The sequence below is a fragment of the Carassius gibelio genome, chromosome A6 (genome assembly GCF_023724105.1).
Source record: "Carassius gibelio isolate Cgi1373 ecotype wild population from Czech Republic chromosome A6, carGib1.2-hapl.c, whole genome shotgun sequence".
Lineage (NCBI taxonomy): Eukaryota > Metazoa > Chordata > Actinopteri > Cypriniformes > Cyprinidae > Carassius > Carassius gibelio.
Genome location: NC_068376.1, coordinates 18,462,286 through 18,483,906, shown reverse-complemented (window position 1 = coordinate 18,483,906; position 21,621 = coordinate 18,462,286). Strand labels below are relative to the sequence as shown.

The 21,621-nt window shown below is 36.5% G+C and overlaps 1 protein-coding gene across 7 annotated transcripts in view; it reads left to right on the top strand.

Annotated features, from left to right (window-relative positions):
• Nucleotides 1–21,621, top strand: part of LOC128015601 (leucine-rich repeat-containing protein 7) — a 125,610-nt gene that overhangs the window by 55,354 nt on the left and 48,635 nt on the right. For all 7 annotated transcript variants that reach the window (XM_052599570.1, XM_052599575.1, XM_052599569.1 and 4 more), the window contains one exon: nucleotides 16,813–17,015. In XM_052599570.1, the coding sequence (XP_052455530.1) occupies nucleotides 16,827–17,015 (189 nt within the window). In that variant the 5' untranslated portion in view covers nucleotides 16,813–16,826. The remainder of the gene's footprint in view (nucleotides 1–16,812; nucleotides 17,016–21,621) is intronic.

Genomic DNA, 21,621 nt, shown 5'->3' with positions numbered 1-21,621 from the left:
CTCACAGTCAACTCTAAATGACAGAATTCTTTCACTTTTCTTTTTTTTTTTTTTGTATGCTGAAATATACCTTTTTGGATATATAATCTGTCAAAATCATATTATTTTTGTGCATGTCTTTTTTACATCTATGCAAGGAACTCTATACATGTGAGTGGTGTTGCTCTGTAATTTAATTTCAAATGAAGATCAATGAATAAGTATGCTGTTACTATGTGCAGATGACGTTGTAGCAATATCGGCAAAAATTGACCTTGGGACAAACAATTCTGTGATGATTTTATTAAAACAATAAAACCTAATTCATTTTCTAATAAATACCCTCACATATTGAGGATCTACGATAGCGCAGACATCTCAGGGAGTAGTTATCTGTCCTGATGTGCAGATGTGCTCATAGAATCCTCTGTTTCCCCCTTGAGCTTAACTGAGCTGAGGCAAGACTCCCATGAGATCAATGTCAGACTCACCCACAATAACAGAACCCACAGACTCACACACAGCTCTGGAAGAGAGCAGAAGCCTTATTTTAATTAGAAAAAAATGGTAGTTTTATTTAAAAAGTGTAAACATTTCCAGGATTTTTTTTCTTTAAATTTAGCAGTTTCTTCTTACATTAAAGTAGTTTTTTTTTAGCTGTTTACTACTGTTATTAATTCAACAAATTACTTTGAAAACATAGTGTTTAACAACAGTGTACATGAAATAGTGTTTTATTTGAATTCACAATTTGATGTGTTATTTTTTATCATCTATTCCTCACTCATAACCAATGAACCCATTTTTCATCTTCAAAACAATTGAAGATAATTTTAATGAAACTGTCACGAGTTGTCTAGGAATGAGGACAGCAAACAAAGATGCATACTTCCAAACAGACTTTACTGAGAATACTGATTTTGATACAACACAGAACATAAGCTAATCACCGATATTGAAGAGACTCAAATAAGGAGTCTAAATACACAAATAGTAAAAGAACTAATCAGGAACAGCTGGACAAGGATTAACTAATCACAAACCATGGTAACTAATGACATGAACGGAACCATACTGAACATAATGTTGACAGAAACTGAGATTTCTGTCTCTCCATTGAAAGTCCATTCCACTACAACACTGATGCTTCAAAAAGTCCATCAAGAGATCCATAAAAAATAAAATCCATATCAATCAAGTTTAATTGAAGTCTTCTGAAAAGACACAATCGCTTTATATGATGAAACGATTACATACATAAACATTGATCAGCACACATACATAAAGCACATCAAATATGAAAGTAGAAGAAAAGAAGGAAAGCTCAAGCAGGTTTGAAAAATGTCCGTCTTGTAATACAGCTTATTACTAGAAAGATTACAAACTATTTAAATACAATTTAGCTATAGGCATTCCTTTATACTTCGTCTAAATATAGACTGATATTTATAGCCCGAAGTTTCCTGGTTGCCTGTTACGAAGACAATAAAGAACAACTCTTGGCTGTTTTACCCTCATATATACTTAAAAACTTCATGTTTCCAACAATGAAAGTTATAATAACTTGACCTTTATATGTGGATCATATTACTGACTGTGAGAAGAATGTGTGAAATTATTGTAAATAAATACATTCAAGCTTCTAGAGATGGTTTCCTAGGGAACAGTTTTCAGCTATTATGAACAGTATGTGTAAGGCTGGCTGCATGTGGCCCTGAGAATGCAGTTGTTAGATATACATGCATTTTTAATGTCCATATACAATGCTCTGCTTTTATTCCCTTTAAGAGTGCCTTCACTCCTTGCTTCATTCAAATGAGTAACCTTTATAAAACAGAAGAGATGTTTGAGTCTCTATGAAAAGCTTAATGTAACCTCAATCACCAGCTGAGGAGTTACACTGATAGCGTTTCATCTTGTGGCACCTCCGCTCTCTGTAGATCTCGTATTATGCGGGCTGGCTTCACCAAAGTCATTAGAGCTATCCTCCATGGGAATGGCAGTGAATTATTGGAGATGTCTTTATATGAGCTGACTGAAAGACAGAAATTAAGCCATTTCGCTAGAGCGGAGCTGGGAACTTGTGAATGTGTCCTCTCGCCTTTGCAGAAGCAGCTCTTGCGTCACGCAGTTTCCATAGCACCCTGGGCAGATCTGGCTACCCGGTGTAATCGCTCAAGACTTTGCTTGTGTATGTACTCTACTGCTGGCTTTCCTATTGGATACAAATGTTGCTCGGTGTTGGATTTGAAGTCATTAAATGGATAGTTCTGGTCTGGGCTCGACTGGGACAAAAAAAGGGCCCTGGCATTTTTGCTTAGACCGGCCCACCACAATCGGTCGGACACAACCAACCAGTACACCATCCTAGCGGTCCCTGTAGATACTGTATGCATATCTACTGTTCCATTCCCAAAAACCCCTACAAAGAGAGAGAGATAATTACAATTATTTGGAAGAGTTATTAAAAGTACACTTAATAAGGATCCATTTTGGTTATGTAGTCCTGTAATCTTGAAGAGCAGGATTTCTAGATGGACCGTGCTCCATGTTATAAAAGCTAGTAAATAGTGATCGACCGATGTATCTGTTTACCGATATTTTTCCCGATATTTAAGCATTTTTCCATAATCGGGTATCGGTTTTGTAATATCGGATTCGCCGATTTACGGCGCCATCTTGTGGCCGTTTTGAGATTTCCGCCATTGCAGCCCGGGCGTCTGAGGAGATCAGTCAACAACAACTCAGTGCACAGGTAAATATATGTTCTACTTGGTTTGCTTTAATTAATCAACTTTATTTAACATAACAGACATGCACAAATGAGATCTGAGACATAAATTCCTGATATAGTTAATTTATGCAGCTTGTTTCTAAACAATTGAGACGAACTCATTGAGTCACGTAGTGTAATTCATCATGTCCTGCCCCAATAAAGACGTATCTTTACATGAATTAAATAAAACAGACATGAATGAGTGCATGTTGAAAATAAAAGCGTTGAATTTAATTCTCTATCTGTTGTATTTGCTCACTATTAGTCTAGAAGAGAAAGTTTGTTCATATTGCTTAGCAACTGACGGATGATCTGGAGGCTTAAGCACGGCCACTGAATGAAACTTTTGACAAGATTATCTTGTTTAAACACCCTAGATTATATTATCATTTACTACATAACAATTATTTCGCTAATACACATATAAATATATAGCCTACCGCTTTGTGGAAATTAATTATTTATTATCTCCATGCGCGATCGCAGTTGATTAAATTATAGTCAAACAGCACTTCGTCAGTTGGCATTTCATGATTTAACGTTAGATTGAATCTAGATCATAAAATGCCAACTGACAAGTGCTGTTTAACTTTATATAGTCTCGGGGAAAAAAGTTCGTTCATATTGCTCAGCACCTGACTGGGTTGATGATCAGGAAGCCTCAAGCAATGCCACTGAATGAAACTTTTGACAAGATTATCTTGTTTAAACACCCTAGATTATATTATCATTTACTACATAACAATTATTTCGTTAATACACATATAGGCTACATATACCGCTTTGTGGAAATTAATTATTTATTATCTCCATGCGCGATCGCGGTTGATTAAATTATAGTCAAACAGCACTTTGTCAGTTGGCATTTCATGATCTAACGTTAGATTGAATCTAGATCATAAAATGCCAACTGACAAGTGCTGTTTAACTTTATATAGTCTCGGGAAAAAAAGTTCGTTCATATTGCAGCACCTGACTTGGTTGATGATCAGGAAGCCTCAAGCACGGCCACTGCATAAAATTTTTGAAGCAAGCAGGCTTACAGGGCAGAATGCTGAAAGACTCTGTTTTCTACACTAAAACCTAGTTCTGCTTAACTGGGAGTATTAAGTTACACTACTATATAGCTATGCACTCCTAAATAGCCCTCCCGCCCCCACCAATATGTTAGAATCATTTTTGTGCTTTATTTTTTTACCTGTTTTTATTTTTTTACCTCATCAAAGCTTTTATTTTAAAACAAAGACACTTAGTAACAGTGCGCTTAAATTTTTGGGACTCAGACCCCTCTATTTATTTGTTTATAAATATAATGTTTTTTTTTTTGTATGCAAGGAGGGAGTGATTGTTATAAATAAAATGTTTTTTTCAGCTCATTTGTGTTGTAATAATTGTCAGAAACAGAAGTATAACAGTAAATAAATATCGGTTCTGCATATCGGTTATCGGGTACATAAACATACAAATAATCGGTATCGGTATCGGTTATAAAAAAATCAATATCGGTCGATCACTACTAGTAAACCCTTTAGAACCCAATAGAATGTGGATGTTGAATACTGCTAATTCAAAAAAAAAAATGTTTTTATCAATGAACCAGACAGCAGTTAAACTAGTTTACAATTGCAAGTATAGGCTACTTTGTTTTAAAGAGCACAAACCCCTCTTTAATATGACACTAAACAACATTTAGCTCTCATTGTTGAGATTCTTCCCATAAAACAAGAAAAACTAACTATACTACCAAATTACTCACGCAAAACATCCTAATAATATATATTTTATTCATATTATTCACTCACCGTTAATATTGCATATTAATGATATCGGAAATTCATTAGAAACATGAGAAAATATCTACTTTGTTGAATATACAGCTAAACAAAAATATACAGCTTTCAAATTGAATTGAATAAGTTAACTCTGCTAACCTAGCTACGAAAACAATGCAAAATAGCTTATGCTGTGTTATTTGACTTTAGCTGACTGAGTGGCTAGTGCAGTAGGTGACAATCTGACAGACTTTATAATAGCGACATTGATTATGTTGTCTTATTATAATATTAATTAATTTAGATAACGTTAAAGCATCACATTATCCTCCTGCACCTGCCCTGATTAACACTCCCTCCCTGTTAACAGAGACAATTTGCTGTTAATCATGTAGCTAGCATGCTTACATTTCTATTACACTCTCCTACTCACTCTGTCCCTCCTTGACTTCACTATCAGACACCTGCTCCTCCGCATGGGTGCCGCCATGGCTAGTCACCTTTCCTCCATGTGCTATGTTCACCTGTTTTTGCAAAATGTCGTCAGGTACTGTAGGCTTGGAAACTTAAGCTACAGCACTTAACATGTCGGTTATTTTTGCACATGTTGAGGCATCAACATCTAGAATTTTTTTTATTTGTTTATTTTTGGCCAGCAACTTCTCCGCACCCTCCTTGCCCTTGCGTTTTTGTTTCTCCATCCTAAATTCACTGACTGCATCTGACAGCCCAGTGTCAGTATGGAAAATGAACCAATGGGCCGCTGTCCCTGCTTTATGAACTGCGTTGTGAATGTCACCACAATACAGTTTGGCCTCAGTTTCATGTGAACAATAAGTAATTTATTATTTGATTATGTAGAGGTTTTGGTATCTTATTTTATTTTTTCCATATTTTTTGTTTTTAAAAACTGTGCTGAATTGTTGGATGCACTGAATCACATTGGGCTAATGTTATTGATCTAATGGATAGTTTACATGAAATTCTTTTAGAAAGTTGGCATTTCCTGTGGTGTGACTGTGACATGCATACTCGATTTAAAATTAGATTTTGCTTTTATTAGGCAAAGCATTTTATTGTGCTTCAATAGGACAGATGTTCTGTGCAATCTCTCGGTTTATGAACTGAGACTGGACAAAATATTTGAACTTGTAGAAATGTATAGTTTTAGAAATTAAAAGATAGGGTGAACATACTGTACGTCCTCTTTTTCCTGGAGATGTCCTGGCCAAGGTTATAATCGTTAACGAAAACGAATGAAAAAACGAAAACTGGGTGGGAAAAAACATTGTCGTTGACTGAAAAAAAAAAAAAAAAAAAAAAAGTAAAAAAAAAAAAGATAACTAACTAAAACTGTAATGTGTGTTTGGCAAAACTAACTAAAATAAAAAAAATATTATAGATTAAATGTCCTTAGTTTTCATCTTTGTCAATGTCTTTCATAGAGCAAATAACGTTCAGCCTGCATTTCCTTTCCCTGAGTCCCTCTATCACATGCACGTGCGCGCCCACACACACACAGACACACACACACACACACAGCCCCTTCCTTTTGTTCGACATTGAAAGCAAGCTCGCAAAAGGTTGGCATCTTGTGGTCACATTTACACAATCGAACATTAAAAAGTTTTATACAAATATTTTTAATTCTGAATTTAATATCGCCAGTTTGTTAATGTCGACCCAGGAAGCCATTGCTACTTTAGAAAGTTAACTACTCACAAGTTTGAGGTAAAATGCACTTGGGCTGTCGATGTCAAAACAATATATAAATTATGATTAAAATATTAAACAATAGCATGTCATTGTCATTCTATCAGTTCTGGCACCTCTGTCATATACTGTACAAAGCCACATGCATTTACAGCAGTGTTAACTCTGCAGTAGAGCTACTCTCTCATTATCTGCATGTGCTTTTAAATGTTTCATTCACGCACTGGTCTGACCTGTGCTTTTTCTGAGCACCACATACACCCTAAGCGCGTGTGCTGAAGTCCGGCCAAACAGCACCTAATTATTGAACTAAGTTATCTGTTGCGCTAAAACTGTCAAAACACACACAATTTGCATGCAGACTCAGTTGGTTATGTCTAAAATGAAAGTAAACAGTTGAGAGAAAAACGTATACGTGCCTGTATTAAAGCATATTAATACTGTATTATTAGTATACTAATTTCTGTATTATAGAATACTAATACAGGCTATATATTTGCGTGCAGGTCTTAAAGGGACAGTAGGCCTATTAAACATGCGATTCTCATTAAAGATATAGATCACCCTAAATGTTCATTTCTGACATTATTTACTCACTGTCACATTGTCCCATACCTGTATTAATTTCTTTCTCATGCTAAACACAAAATAAGATATTTTGAAGAATGTGGGCAACCAAACAGTTGCTGGACCACACTGAATATGTTAGTAGCAAAAAATACTCTGGAAGTCACTGTGGACCCGCAACTGTTTGGTTTTCCATGTTCCTCAATATAGCATTTATATTCAGAAGAAGAAAAAAAATCCTTCATTTAAAACCACTTTTGAGTGAGTAAATGGTGGAATAAAAACAAAACACTATGACAAAATTGACAGACAGCTGACAGAATTATTATTTTTGTGTGAACTATTCCTTTAACGTTAATAAAACAACAAAACACAACGAGAAAAATCACTCAGTGCTCTTGACTGAAGAAATGTAATACAGTTACTTTAGGAATCAGTTTATACATTGTTTAATTTTTATATTTGTTCATTCAATTTCTTGAATGCTCCTGCTAAATACACCTATTGTACCTGAAAGTAAAGCACTGTTTGTTTTATTTGTATATTATTTGTAGTTGCAATGTGTATCTTTGTCATTCTTTAATCTTTGTTATTAAAAAATGAGAAAAAAGATCTTTATCTTCACACTCTTTGGCCTAAATATCTGGCTTTTTTTTTTTTTTTTTTTTTACCTTTAAAAGCTTTGTCTTTACAATAGGGAAATTAGTTTGGCTGTACTGCTCAGACAACTTGCAAAATAGTAAAACCAACATGACAAAAAAATTGTGATAAAAATGATGAATCTTGATATCTCTAAAAGAAACCGTGATATGATATTTTTTCCATATTGCCCACCCCTAAGCTGTTGTATTTGTATAGGGTGTGTATTCTGTATAGAAAATTATTGCTTGACTGAAGTAAATCCATCTCTCTTTCTCTCCCATGCACACTCACTCGTGCACACACCCACGGCACACACACAAACTAAAAAAATTGAAAAGCTGTATTTAAAGTTTTTTTTTAATTATTATTTGTTATTTGTCATGTTCTTTTCTCAGATTGAGCTCCCTGACAATCTGACAGAAATGTCTTGCTGTGGCTCAAAAATGGGTTGAACACATGCGATTTATGTGTCTTCTTTAGTCTGTTGGTTCTTTAGGTTTTTGACTGGCACATGGCAAACTATAATAACCTTGGTCCTGGCCAGGATTTCTAAATTGCCTCAAATTACATTATATTTTTGTGTATTTGTATTGCTTTGACTGTTACCACCTTATCTCACGTCACAACCAGTTGATTGTGTACAATCCCTGAACGCTATTCAAACTTCTTTTCATCATTACTTTCAAACATTTTAAAACAATAAGAAAACAAAGCCAAAACCCAGACATTTTAGGCCATTTAAAAATCTCAGTTTGGATATGTCAGGGACAAAAGGCACGTACAGTATGATCACCCCAATAAAAGACAATAATATTCTCTCAAACAACAGATCTGCTATCCATGTGTCCCCTGAACCAGTGTTGAGGGTGCTCTCATTACCCGACTTGTGGCATGTGTGTACCCACAGCAAACTGGCAAACAAATGAAACAGTGCATGATTACAGTAATTAATTTGTCTAATGTAGCAATCAACCAAACGTTTCCTCCGGAGGAATAATAATCCCAATAATGAGAGGAAGGTGCTTCAAATGCATTTAATGAAAAAATCTAACAGGTTTTCACATACATCTACACTATATTTATACCGTAATTCCTCAAATAAAAGTCGGGGCCTTTATTTACCTGATCTGTAGAAGGTAACAGGCTTTTATTTGAAGCAGGCCTTTTATTAGAGGCAGGCCTTTATTTCTAATTCTATCTGTTTGATAAGTAATTGTTTTAAATAACCCGTTTTAAATTAAAAGTGATAGCGTTCCAGTGGACAGCTATCGTAACATTAGCACAGAATCAGTTCAGAATCAATCAACAAAAGATCGATCAGTTCCAGTTGATGCGCAGTATCATCTGCTCCTCGAATCGGAGGCGTCCGACAGAAACGGTTCTCGGTTCAGTGTACTGGTAATCCGAAACCCACTATAAGAGGCCCGGCATTTATTTGACTACCGTTTTTTATTTGAGGAATTACGGATTATATATAAATCATTAAATATGTTTGTATTTTTTATATTATATGGTGCTCTGGTAAAGCACAGTATTCTGGAAACTGCAATCAGTACACAATTTGTTATGACTGATCAACAAGTTGTACTTTTTTACATAATTTAATAATATAAATTATCGTCATTATAAGCATCGTCACCTTGGAATTATAAGGATCTATCTGCATTCTGAGCGGTTTTGAAATATATAGTGATATGGGATATGGGGATCAGTCTCTTTCATACATCAGTCCCAAAATGTACACAACTTATATATATATAGGGGTGGCACGGTTAAACTCTTTCACTGTTCAGTTTGTTTCACAGTTTTGGTACAGTTAGGTATGTGCTATGTTTATGTAAAAACTATACTTTCTAATAAAAACAAAAATAAATGAATATTATATCCAGCTACAAGCAACAGCACAAATAAATATAGTAGAGTAAAGATACAAACAATAAACAGTGATTTTCAGTTTTTTTTGTTGTTTTTTTTAGGGAGGTCTCGCATTAGTATTTAGGTAAAGAAATTTAATAAAGTAATCATATGTAAAACAGCATTGCATATTGGACTGTATAAATTATTAAAGATTATAAACTTACAAAAGCTTTTTAATCAAGAGCAGTGAGTGATTTATTTGTTGTTGCTGTTCAATTAATATAAAGAAACTTTAAGAGAATGCACTGATCCAGTGCACTGATGCAGTAGACCTACGTTCAGCTGGATACTTGCCAAGATGGGCATTTTTACATAATTTTTGTCTGAACTTGACCATTTTAACATAGGTACTTCACAGAGAGCTTAATATTCGCGCTCTTCGGATGACCGCAACCACAAAACTTCTCACTCCATGCAATAGTGCTTGGTCTGTCCAGGATTTATAAAAAAAAAAAAATTCTCCTCTCATCGCTGTTGTTGTAAAGTCTGGGAAGCTAGAATGCGCATCCATCAACAGAAAAAATATATTAGCTGAACCCTGTTTTTTTACGTGCTACTTATAGCAAATCATATTACAGGTGCTTTGTTAGATTTAAGTTGAACCGCGGTCCCAGCGCATGCCAAACTGTCTGTGAAGAACAGAATGGTTTCGATTTTTTTCAGTGAACCTTCCAACCCCTAATATATATATATATATATATATATATATATATATATATATATATATATATATATATATATATATATATATATATATATATGTATCACAATGTAAATAAGGCTGCATTTACAATCTAGCAGATTGGATCATCAGTCAATCAGGACTTAGCATGTTTACACATCTAAGCGACTTCTCTATCTGGATGTCACATTAGACTGACATAAGGTGTCTGAGATGGGTTTCGTACCTGGGTCCCCCAGTCAGGGAAAGCTAGTTCTCTACCACTGGTCTACTGGGAAAAACAGTTTCTTAGAAGACCCATGTGCAGAAGGAAGGGCAAACTCAGATGTTCAGCTAACGCAAAAGCAGGGACGCTTTATTTAATTCAAATATAAACAAAAGAGAATTTACAGTTTTACAATATAAAATAAGGATAAGGTAGGCCAAATGGCAACAGGAAACCATAACTGTTCTAGAACTCAGGTAATCTGTACTGGGTATGCTCAAGACTGAGCACAGTTCAATTAACTTAAATAGGTCAAAATACAGGTGGAACAAATTAACTTGACCTCAAGAGACATTGCATGAGGCAGCAGACTGTGCTTCCTAGTGGTTTGGATAGTCAGAAGAAGTCTTACACTGGATAACTGATTGGATCTCTCTTTCCCAAGCAATAATTAAATATGTTTTCTGACAGTTCGCAGCCGAAGTTGTCACAGAATAAGAATATGTGAATAACTCAATTTTGACAAAAATGGCATATGGAACCTTATAATTCCAAGGTAATGTCTTTGCTTTAAATTCAGGTAAATATTAGGAGTGAAACGGTTCTCTGTATAAAATCAAATCACACCGTACTTCAGCCACAGTTCAGCATGTTCAACCTAAATCTGACAACACATGTGTAATAAGACCTGTTACAAATATAAACACGTAAAACAGACAGAGTTCGCCTTATGTATGTTTCTGTCGATGGATACGCATTCTGAAAAAAAAGTAGACAAACTAGCAGTCACTATTTGTAAAGCCTTGTTCTATTCGAGTGTCTGTGCTGGAATATGATCAGTCATTTATGCAGTCATCACCCAGGTGTTGATAGTGCATGTGCGATCTGAACAGTAAAAATTGCTATCTGTTTAAAATAAACTTACTTAAGCCTTGGCAGTTTCGAACATTTAAGAGTCAGTAGACTCAAATGCGAACTCACACACCTTGAGATTTCTGTGTGCGATCATACGAAGCGCCAGAATTGCATCTTAGAGAGCGCTGAATAATGAGTTCTTGAATGGTTGCTTGAATGGACAAATTCACACAAAAAAAAATATTTTGTCAGCATACCCATTTTGGTGAGTATCCTAGATAGTCAAATAAATGCACAATATCAGTGTACTGGATCCGTGTATTGTCTTAAAGTTTTTAATTAATTAACAAAAGACAAGGAAATCACTAACTGCTCCTGAATAAAAAACTTGTAAATTTAATAAGGACTTATCTTTGATTTATAGAGTCAAATATGCAATGTTATTTTACATTTGATTGCTTTTGATTTAGTTGCTGTACTTTAAAACTAATGTAAGACCTATTTAAAAACTCTGAAAAGCACTGTTTATTTTGTTTGTATCTTTGCTCTATTGTATTTATTTGTGCTGTTGCTTGTAGTTAGATTTTCCTTTTTCCCTAAACGTAACTCATACCAAAGTGTACCAAAACTCTCTGATACAAACCAAACCATGAGTAATTTGAACCATTACACCCCTAGTATATACTGTATACTACCTTTCACAAATTTTGGCAGTTTTAAAAATAAGTATCTTATGCTCAACAAGTCTGCATTTTTTTTTTTAAATAGCGGTTTTCTATTTTAATATACTTTAAAATGCAATTTGTTCCTTTGAGGACAAAGCTGAATTTTTGGCAGCCATTACTCCAGTCTTCAGTGTCATATGACCCCTCAGAAATCATTCTGATTTTGCACTTTTGAAACATTTCTTATTATTATCAGTGTTGAAACCCATTGTGCTGCTTAATATTTTTTGTGGAAACTGTGATAAATTTTTTTTTTCCAGGATCCGCTGATGTTTTGAATTATATTGGACCCCTCTGTAGGTTGCTGTATACCAAGTGTTCTCAATGCAGAGTTGCAGTTTCATATCGTCTGTTTATTCCAGGCGCACACTAGTCTGCCGCTTTAAACTCTGGAGCTCCTTATTGATTCTGATTAGCTGGTAATGTTTCATCAGCTAGAAAAATAATTCTGAAAGTGATTCCAATGACATTGTTTCTCTGCGCCTTTATCGTTACAACTGTGGTAGGGACTCTGCTATTCTTTAATATTGAGAACGATTTGTAGAATTATATCTTTATCGTTATCTTTATAGTTGTCATTCTTGGTGTGAACAGGCCTTTATAGTTGGCCTCTATAGTTATCTAGCAGTTGTGATGCTAGCAGAATTTTTTGATGACACTAAATTATTTCTCTGAAGTAAATATTCTACAGAAGCCTTGACACTGTATCTTTAATGTTAAAATGTTCTTGTTATTTTATCGATATTTTTACACAAACAGAAAGTACCATAGGAGATTTGGCATGGTTGTATTTTGGTATTTTTATGATGTTTTTTAAACATCTTATTCCAAAATGCAGATTACTGTATTTTAACACCTGAATAAAACATCTGCCACAAGTTGCAGATTGCAGGTGCGACTTATTTATCAAAATTAATTTGACATGAACCAAGAGAAATGAACCAAGAGAAAACATTACCGTCTCCAGCCGCGAGAGGGCGCTCTATGCTGCTCAGTGCTCCTGTAGCCTACACTGAAGACATAGAGCGCCCTCTCGCGGTTGTAGACGGTAATGTTTTCTATTGGTTCTTGGTTTTATATAAATGCGACTTATAGTCCAGTGCGACTTATATATGTTTTTTTCCTCGTCATGACGTATTTTTGGACTGATGCAACTTATACTAAGGTGCGACTTATAGTCCGAAAAATATTTGCAACCAAAATACAACATTGTGAAAAGTTGTAAAAAATGTTTTGTATTTGCTGGGTTGGTATTATCTGTTCCCATGATCTAAAATGAGAACACTGAAGAAGGACCCATAGGAGCCATACAAATAGAGTTCATGTACAAGTGAATCTTCTGTCTTATCTGACACATTTTTATTTTCTTGTGGGTTAACATGACTTTATCTTATCAGTACTGATCACCTCTCTCCCCAAGCACATCTCCTAAAAGAAAACCTGTTATCTCGAAGCCATTGTTTAGCTATCTCACGGTCCCTGCGGAGACTTAGCTGTTTTTCCTTTCAGATGATGGCTGACAGTTCTCACCATAAAGCAGCCATTCAGATGGAAGGATGTTAGATCTTAAGCCTGTAAGGAGACCAGATAAAGCAGATAAAGCAGTCTAAAGTAATATTGCATGTTTTTGGAGTGGTCTTGTGAAATAATTATGCCTCCCTCCAGACATTTAGTCTATTTTTATCCAATTCATTAGTTTATAGTGTCACCTGTCCTGTAACTCTTCCATCTGCTTGGATCATTCTTGCTTATTGGTTTAGCTACTATGCAGCACCTCTCAAGAGCATGTCATCAATGAGAGGAAGTGACATGTTCATGTATTTTATAGAAGAACATTTGTATTGAAGTTTGAATTGACCCATATGAGGAACTTCACACGCATAGCTTTTGATTTTAAAAATGTATTAGTAAATGTTGAAATTAACATTAAGAGTAACTGCCTTAAAGTTTTTCATTGCTAGTTCATGTTAATTAATGTTTATAAATGGAACCTTATTGTAAAGAGTTACCAAAGAATATTTAGGCATACATTTGAGATTTATGTATTTGAATTGCATATAAATTTCCATTTGTTTGATTTGTAATTTTAATTTAAACTAATCAACTTAATATATTGCATATTTTTAAGTCATACATAAATGAAACAGACAACATTTCTGTACTCAAAAATCATGGCCTAGGTTATTATTTACTATTTACAACTATTTGATTTAATTTAAATCATGATTTTATGATCTTCCAAATGCACTTATTCAAAGTGCTTAGAATCAGCATAAATCAGTTTATTGTGAAAACAATTCAGTTTAGTTAAAAAGTGTAAAACAAGCAATATTCATTTAGTTCAAATATATGACATTAACTGAAACAGACTATATTTATTAGTGATAAATCGGGTTATTTAAAACACATACAGTTTATTAGTACAATTACATAAATCTTACCTGTTTCTTATATTTTTATTTACGCATGACTGACAAATATGCATCATATTAAGTTTTTATTTATTTTTATGTACAAAAAATATAATCCAAATAGATGGATGTTTGTATATGCGATTCAAATACACAAATGTACAATTTAGGCGAATATATAACAGTATAATATTTGATTGCAGAGTTCAAGCAATAGCAGCCTAAAATTTCCACTCTCTTACACTAACTCTTCCTGAAATTTTAATCTCCAGAATCCTCTGTGTAGTCGTTCATCCAGAGCTGCTGCTTTTCTTTGTTGAGTGGAGGTTGTTTTAATTATCAGTGATACATTTGCATTTGCAAGAGACAAAGGCACTCTGCATTAGCACAGCTTGTCTTCCATTTCAGACATTATTCCCTAATGCCCTCTCAAACGTTGTTTTAGCAGCACGTTTTCATCCCTGAAGAACATTACGATTCCCATCATGTCTCTTCCTTCTTTTTGGCTTCTTGTCAGGACAGAGGCAGTAGAGACATATCTCGTCACAGTTGATTGATATAAGCAATTTTGTATTATACTGCTTCCTTTTTTCGCTGACTGATATTTGTGATTAGCTCCCCAATGGGTTTCTCTCATGGGTGTTAAATGAGTTTTTATGATAAACTAAATCAGTTAAACTGCTTTGATTTATGACACAGGTTACTGCGCACTGAGAGTAACTGTACTGAAGTACAGCATTTGAGCCTTTATGTCATTGTCTTTGTCTTGTAGGGCAGATGTTAAGTTATCAGTCACCTTATGATGCTCAGCTCATGGTTCAAATTAAGGAGATGTGGTTCATTTTCAGAAATCTGGTTTGGTTTGCATTATGTAATAACAACACTCTGTCCAGCAGGATGATTTCACTTAAGATATGATGTCGATATTCATTTACGAAAGTCAGATTGATGAGAAATTTGTGATTCAGAATTCTGTGACTGTGCAGATACTGTCTTAAATGTAATAGATGTGGTTCAGATGAAGTGTTGTTTGTGCTCATTGGGATTCAGGTTTGTCTGAGTCTGGCCTGTTCTTTTTTATTTTCTTCGCTCTAAATGAAATGACAAAAGCCTGTAAAAGTATACCATGATTTATCCCATTTGGCTTTTATGAAAATAAAATCTGTTTTGCCTAGTGTGCAGTGATTGCAATATCATAACTGAGGACAATAAAATGCAGTTTAGTCTATCAATATGTAAGTGAAAATTCAAATGTTTATTTTTACAAAATAAAGCAAATTGGTTTTGTATCAGCTTGCCTGAAAACAATTATATTGCAATGACTGCCTGACTGTTGACAATCCTGTTCCTTACACTAATATTGCCAAACTAATAAAGACATGAACTTGAAATATTGATTCGAATTTATATGGTATTAATAGCTTACTTGTTGATTACCTTGAGCAATATAGTGCATTACGTTATAAAAATGTCTGCTTAGCAACAACACATACATTTTAAAATATTAATTGTTATTGTTTTTTTTTTAATTAACTATTATTTTAAATGAGTGTTATTTACTTGTATTTATTATTATTTGCTGCTACTTTTCAATGAACTAATTACCTAACATAACTTCAGTGCTAATAACGTTTTTTTTTTCTGTTTTTATTCAGAATATTTATTATTCAGAAAGGTTACCCTTTTTTATTCTTCAAGCAATGTTTGTCTATTCATGCTTTAACGGGACACTCCTGAACTTCTAACCACATATCGAAAGGTTTATGATCAGTTTAAAATGAAAAGTTATTACTCCAGAGGCAAGTTTTACAAATTGAAATGCAAAATGGCACCAATTAGCTATATCCATTTATGTTGACAGGAAAAAGAAAGGGATCATGGAGTGATAAAAGAGTCATGAAAGGAGTCAGATCTTCAGTAAAGACTATGAGGACCAGACAAGTTCTCTGAACAATCTCATTTGTGTTGCAGCCTGGAATAAAACCACACCATGCCAGAGGAGAACTGTCCCCCAACTGAGCCTGGTTTCTCCCAAGGCTTTTTTTCTCCATTTCTGTCATGGATGGAGCCTTTGGCTTGCTTAGTTAGGGACACTTAATATCTGGCAATATTGTCGACTTGACTGTACAGACACTATTGGAAGAGAACTGAACTGAGCTGGACGCTGACACTGGAACAATGATGAACTGCCTTTTTACTGAAAAATTGACTGTTTACCATTTTCCTTTTTTGAATTTGACTATTCAATGCCATGACTGACCAGTGAGAAGCAAGTATTCCAGAGAGCCATGTAATAAACAAAGATAATGATAGCCTATCGTACGATTCATGGATACTAAACAATCAACCTCAGCTCCAATAAAACACAAAGCTCCAAACAATTTCCTTTTCGTACCAATTATAGAGACACAGTGGTGCTCAGAAATTGTTTTGTACAATGCTTTGCATCCTCAATTATGTAGAAAGTTATTTGTGTGAATATGTGTGTGTGATTTACTAAATCAGCTATATGTTTGTGAGAATGTGTTATTGTGTCATAAACTACAATATCCTTTTCTCTTCCCACAGTGCAGTGTCTGGAGATGACTACTAAGAGGAAGTTCATCGGCCGCCTGGTGCCCTGTCGATGCTTCCGGGGGGAGGAGGAGGTCATCTCAGTGCTGGATTATTCCCACTGTAGCTTGCAGCAGGTCCCTAAGGAGATCTTTAGCTTCGAGCGCACCCTAGAAGAGCTCTACCTTGACGCCAACCAGATTGAGGAGCTGCCTAAGGTAAGTTGTCAAGTGTCAGCTGAAACTTGCATAATATCTGCCAAACAGTAGATACATCAATTCCTGAACATCATCTTGCACAGCAGTGTAACAGTACACAAATATGGTGCAAATTGAAATATTAATGTAATTGTTTCCTTATAAAGCACTAAGAGTGTCCCTGAAAATTGAAGTTTATTGATATTACATTATTACCATTTGGTATTTCATATTGGTTAAGGTTTTGTCTAATGTATCTATAACAGCATCATGAACAGCTTCCATATTGTTTGTGCATATATATATATATATATATATATATATATATATATATATATATATATATATATATTCTGAAATGAGGAGGCAAAGTCCTCAAAGTTTATTATTATTATTTTTTATGTAAATTTGTGTCCAAGTCAACATTACTTAGACTATCAGAAGAAGAAAAGAATTCTATTTTATGTTTTTACATTAACAAAGTAAGTATCTGTTTATTAAAGTCAAGTTTTTTTTTTTTTTTTACATTTTACATTTATTCTAAAATAATAACTCAAGGCAGTAAGTATTTAAACAAGATATATTATTTGTGGACTTACGTATGTTTAGCTACTCCCAATTTTTCGGTTCCCTTCCAGTCAGTCAAGTTCAATGTTACGTCAGTGACTGACGAATTGGGATCTCACTAGAGAGACGAATCACCTTTGAGTGTTAACAAAACAAGCCAATGAATGTTGGCGTGTGAGATTTGCATCACGCACCCCGCCCCGCAGCGCGGATATATAAGGAAAGTGCGAGCAGTCGCACATTCACCTTTTCGCTTCAGAGCCAAGCCTTTCAGCTTCCTAAGCAGAGTGTCTACAAGACAGCCTTTAACGCAGTGTTGGTGTTACGGCACGTCAGCGTGGGTTGCCAGTGCTGCTGCTTGATCTCAGCATGCTGAAGCTTCCCATTCTGCAGTCATGTTGCAACTCCTCTTGGGCGCTTCAACACTTCGATGTTTACTCACAAAAAGAAAAATTCTAAAAGAGCTCCACGAGTGATGGGGTGTCTTTTTAAAGATGTCTTTCCACTTGTGCATTTCTGGATGTGGTTGCTTCCTGGCTCCATCTGATGGTCACGATCGCTGCATCTCGTGCCTAGGCCTTGAGTATGCTGAGGCAGCATTCATGGATGAGTCATGTTCTTCTTGTGGGAACATGACCATCGCAATGTTGCGATCAAGGCTCATCTTCATCAAACGAGGAGGAGTCCCCCTCCCCATGCCCCGTTCTAGTTCCTCATTCAAGAAGAGGGCTACTTTGGCTCATGGCCAGGGTGATCTGAGGATTACAGTAAGGGCTTCCCCGCCGAGTGAGTCTCCATGAGCTCCTCACTCCTCCAGCGCATCGTGCCCTTTGGTGTATGGCGATGCGTATACGGTGCCTCGGACAGGACCTGGTACCCTCTTGGGATCTCCCCTTGCTCCTGACGGCCTTGAAGTAGGAGCCCTTCGAGCCTCTGCAGTCAGTAGAGCTTCAGTTTCTGTCGCTAAAGACAGTGCTCCTCACTGCATTGGCTTTGAGTTAAGAGGGTCGGGGACCTGCAGGCATTTTTGGTCGACGAAAAGTGCCTTGAATTCAGGCAGGCCAACTCTCACGTTGTACTGACAACCTGGCCTGGATTTGTGCCCAAAGTTCCCACCAAGCCTTTCAGGGATGAGCACTTGAACTTGCAAGTGCTGCCCCGGGAGAAGGCAGACCCAGCCATCGCTCTGCTCTGTCCTGTTCGCACCTTGCGCATTTATGTGGACTCCACACAGAGCTTCAGGACCTCAGACCAGCTCTTTGTCTGCTTCGTAGGAAAGCAGAAGTGAAAGGCTGTCTCCAAACAAAGACTTGCCCACTCGATATAGGAGACTTTAGTCTTGGCATATCAGGTCCATTGCTTACCTTGCCCCCTTGGAGTGAGAGCACATTCTAAAAGGGCTGTGGCTTCCTCCTGGGCTTTGTCACGGGACACCTCGATAGCAGACATCTGTAGAGCACATCTGTAGAGCTGCTGGCTGGGCGACAGCGAACACATTTGCGAGATTCTATAATCTCCGTGTAGAGCCTGTGTCCTCTCACGTACTCGCCTCAGATGGCCTGTAATGCTGGACCGGCTCGGTGTCAATCAAACTTGCTGCGCTATTCCCCTCTACGGACTGGATACGTGAGCTTAAGTGTTTCTCAGTTCAGTTCCCCTTTTGGCAAACCCTGTTGAAGTTCCTCCCTCACCCTCGGCAGTCAGGTGTGGCGGAGTGCCAGACGCAGGTCCAGTACTCGTGTGTATGCCCAAGGTCAGCCCTTGTGCTGGGCTAGGTGCCTGTGTGTAGTGATTCCCCCTTTTAGTGATCCCACATGTGAATTCTTCCACGGTACGGCTTCCCTCATGGTGAGCCTGTGTCTTTCCCTGGCAGAGAATTATCTGCCGTCTCTGCTGCGTAGTGATCTCACCCCGGGCAGGCTGGGTCTACCGCAGGACCTTCCATATGTAGCACTGCCCTATGGCCAGTTCATATGTGTAATTTCCACATGTTACCTCCTATGCGCAGGATGTGGTTCTGTAGCATTCCCCTAATTTGGTACGCTTTCCCAGTGTTATCCAATTACCACTGTAAGGAACAGCAACGGGTTCCTCTGCCTAAACCCTGTCCTATCTTCCGGCCCAACTGGTGTGGGGGCACTTGCCGTCTTTCGCAGGGCACTGGAGGGGGTCAGTAATAGTGGCGTTCTCCATACAGATCCCAATTCGTCAGTCACTGACGTAACGTTGAACATGACTGACTGAAAGGGAACGTCTCGGTTATGTATGTAACCCTCGTTCCCTGAAGGTGAGAACAAAGATGTTACGTTCCGTCGCCACAGTAGATGAGGCAAACCATCTCAGCTCCTCAGCGAAAAACTGAATGTGTGACTCTCCTTATATTCCGGGGCGGGGGTGCACGATGCAAATCTCGCATGCCAACATTCATTGGCTTGTTTTGTTAACACTCAATTCACTCGAAAGGCGATTTATCTCTCTAGCGAGATCCCAATTTGTCAGTCACTGACGTAACGTCTCCGTTTCCCTCCTTCAGGGAATGAGGGTTACATACGGATCAGGGATCAGGTGGTGAACTTACAAGCGTTGCCCTAGGAGGAGGCAGACCCAGCCATCGCTCTGCTCTGTCCCGTTCGCACCTTGCTCATTTACGTGGACCGCACACAGAGCTTCAGGACCTCAGACCAGCTCTTTGTCTGCTACGGCGGACAGCAGACAAACAGCTGTCTTTGTTTAGGCTTAATAGGCTATTTATTTTCAAACTTTTTTTTACAATTTAATTTGGATTAAAACATGCCCTAGATATTGTTTGAAAGTGTTCTGATTTTTTATTGTTCATTCACACTTTACATTAGGGCTTCATTAGTTAACATTAGTGAATTCATTAGCTAACATAAACTGCCAGTGAAAAATTATTCTGAACATTCAGTAATCTTAGGTATTCCAATACTTAATAACACGTTCTTAAAACTGAAAGTTTCAACTGTGTTTTTTAATGAACTAAACTAACATGAACTAAGACTTGTATTTTTTTAACAAAGATGAATAACTTCTGTAGCAAATGTAGTTATTGCTCATTGTGAATGTTAATGGTTAACTAATGAGATCTTATTGTAAAATGATACATATTGTTCTTTATAGTTTTTTTGCACTTTAATCTGTGTAAAAATTTTTACTTCATATGTTTTTCTCTATTGCTTTATTGCATTTAAATGTTCAGTTATTTTTGTTTTAAGAAAATAATATTATGTATTATATTGTAATATGTATTATATTCCTAGTATTATGACCTTTTTAAAAAACTACATATTCCATATACCGTGATAAAAGCATTAGCAATTAATCACAACACTAAAATTGGATACCGGCATATCCCTACTCACTGCACGCTCTAGGGGGTCTGTTAAAACTCAATGGGCTCAGGGGAGGCCAGAGCGATGGGGATTCCCGCTTTAACTTAACCTGCTGTCCTGTTGGACAATGTTTTTTTAGAATTTAAAGGGGGGGTGAAATGCTCGTTTTCCCTCAATATCCTGTTAATCTTGAGTACCTATAGAGTAGTACTGCATCCTTTATAACTCCAAAAAGTCTTTAGTTTTATAATATTCATAAGAGAAAGATAGTCTGTACCGATTTTTCCCGGAAAAACACGACAGGCTGGAGGCGTGACGTGTGGGCGGAGCTAAAGAATCACGAGCGCGAGTAGGCTTTTGCGTTGAGAGTGTCTGGAAGCAGTGACACAGATCCAGAGCCTGAAATTTAACAAGAGCAGCATCAGCAAACGACGACTCTATGTGGTATGTACTGAAACTGTATATATTTGCTTAGCGATTTTGGAAAATGACTAAGTTCCACTTTATGTCGTCTTTTTTTTTATTTATTTTTTTAAGCTGTACATGTGGAAAGTGCAGTTTGATGACAACATCGCATGTTGTTTACTTGATGTGCTTACGCGCCGATAGCTAAGTTAACAACACAGAGATATTTGAAGCAGTTTTACTCACCGCATGCGGTTCCAACACACGATCGTGACCCTTTTTCGTTGGGACTGCATTATCCTTAA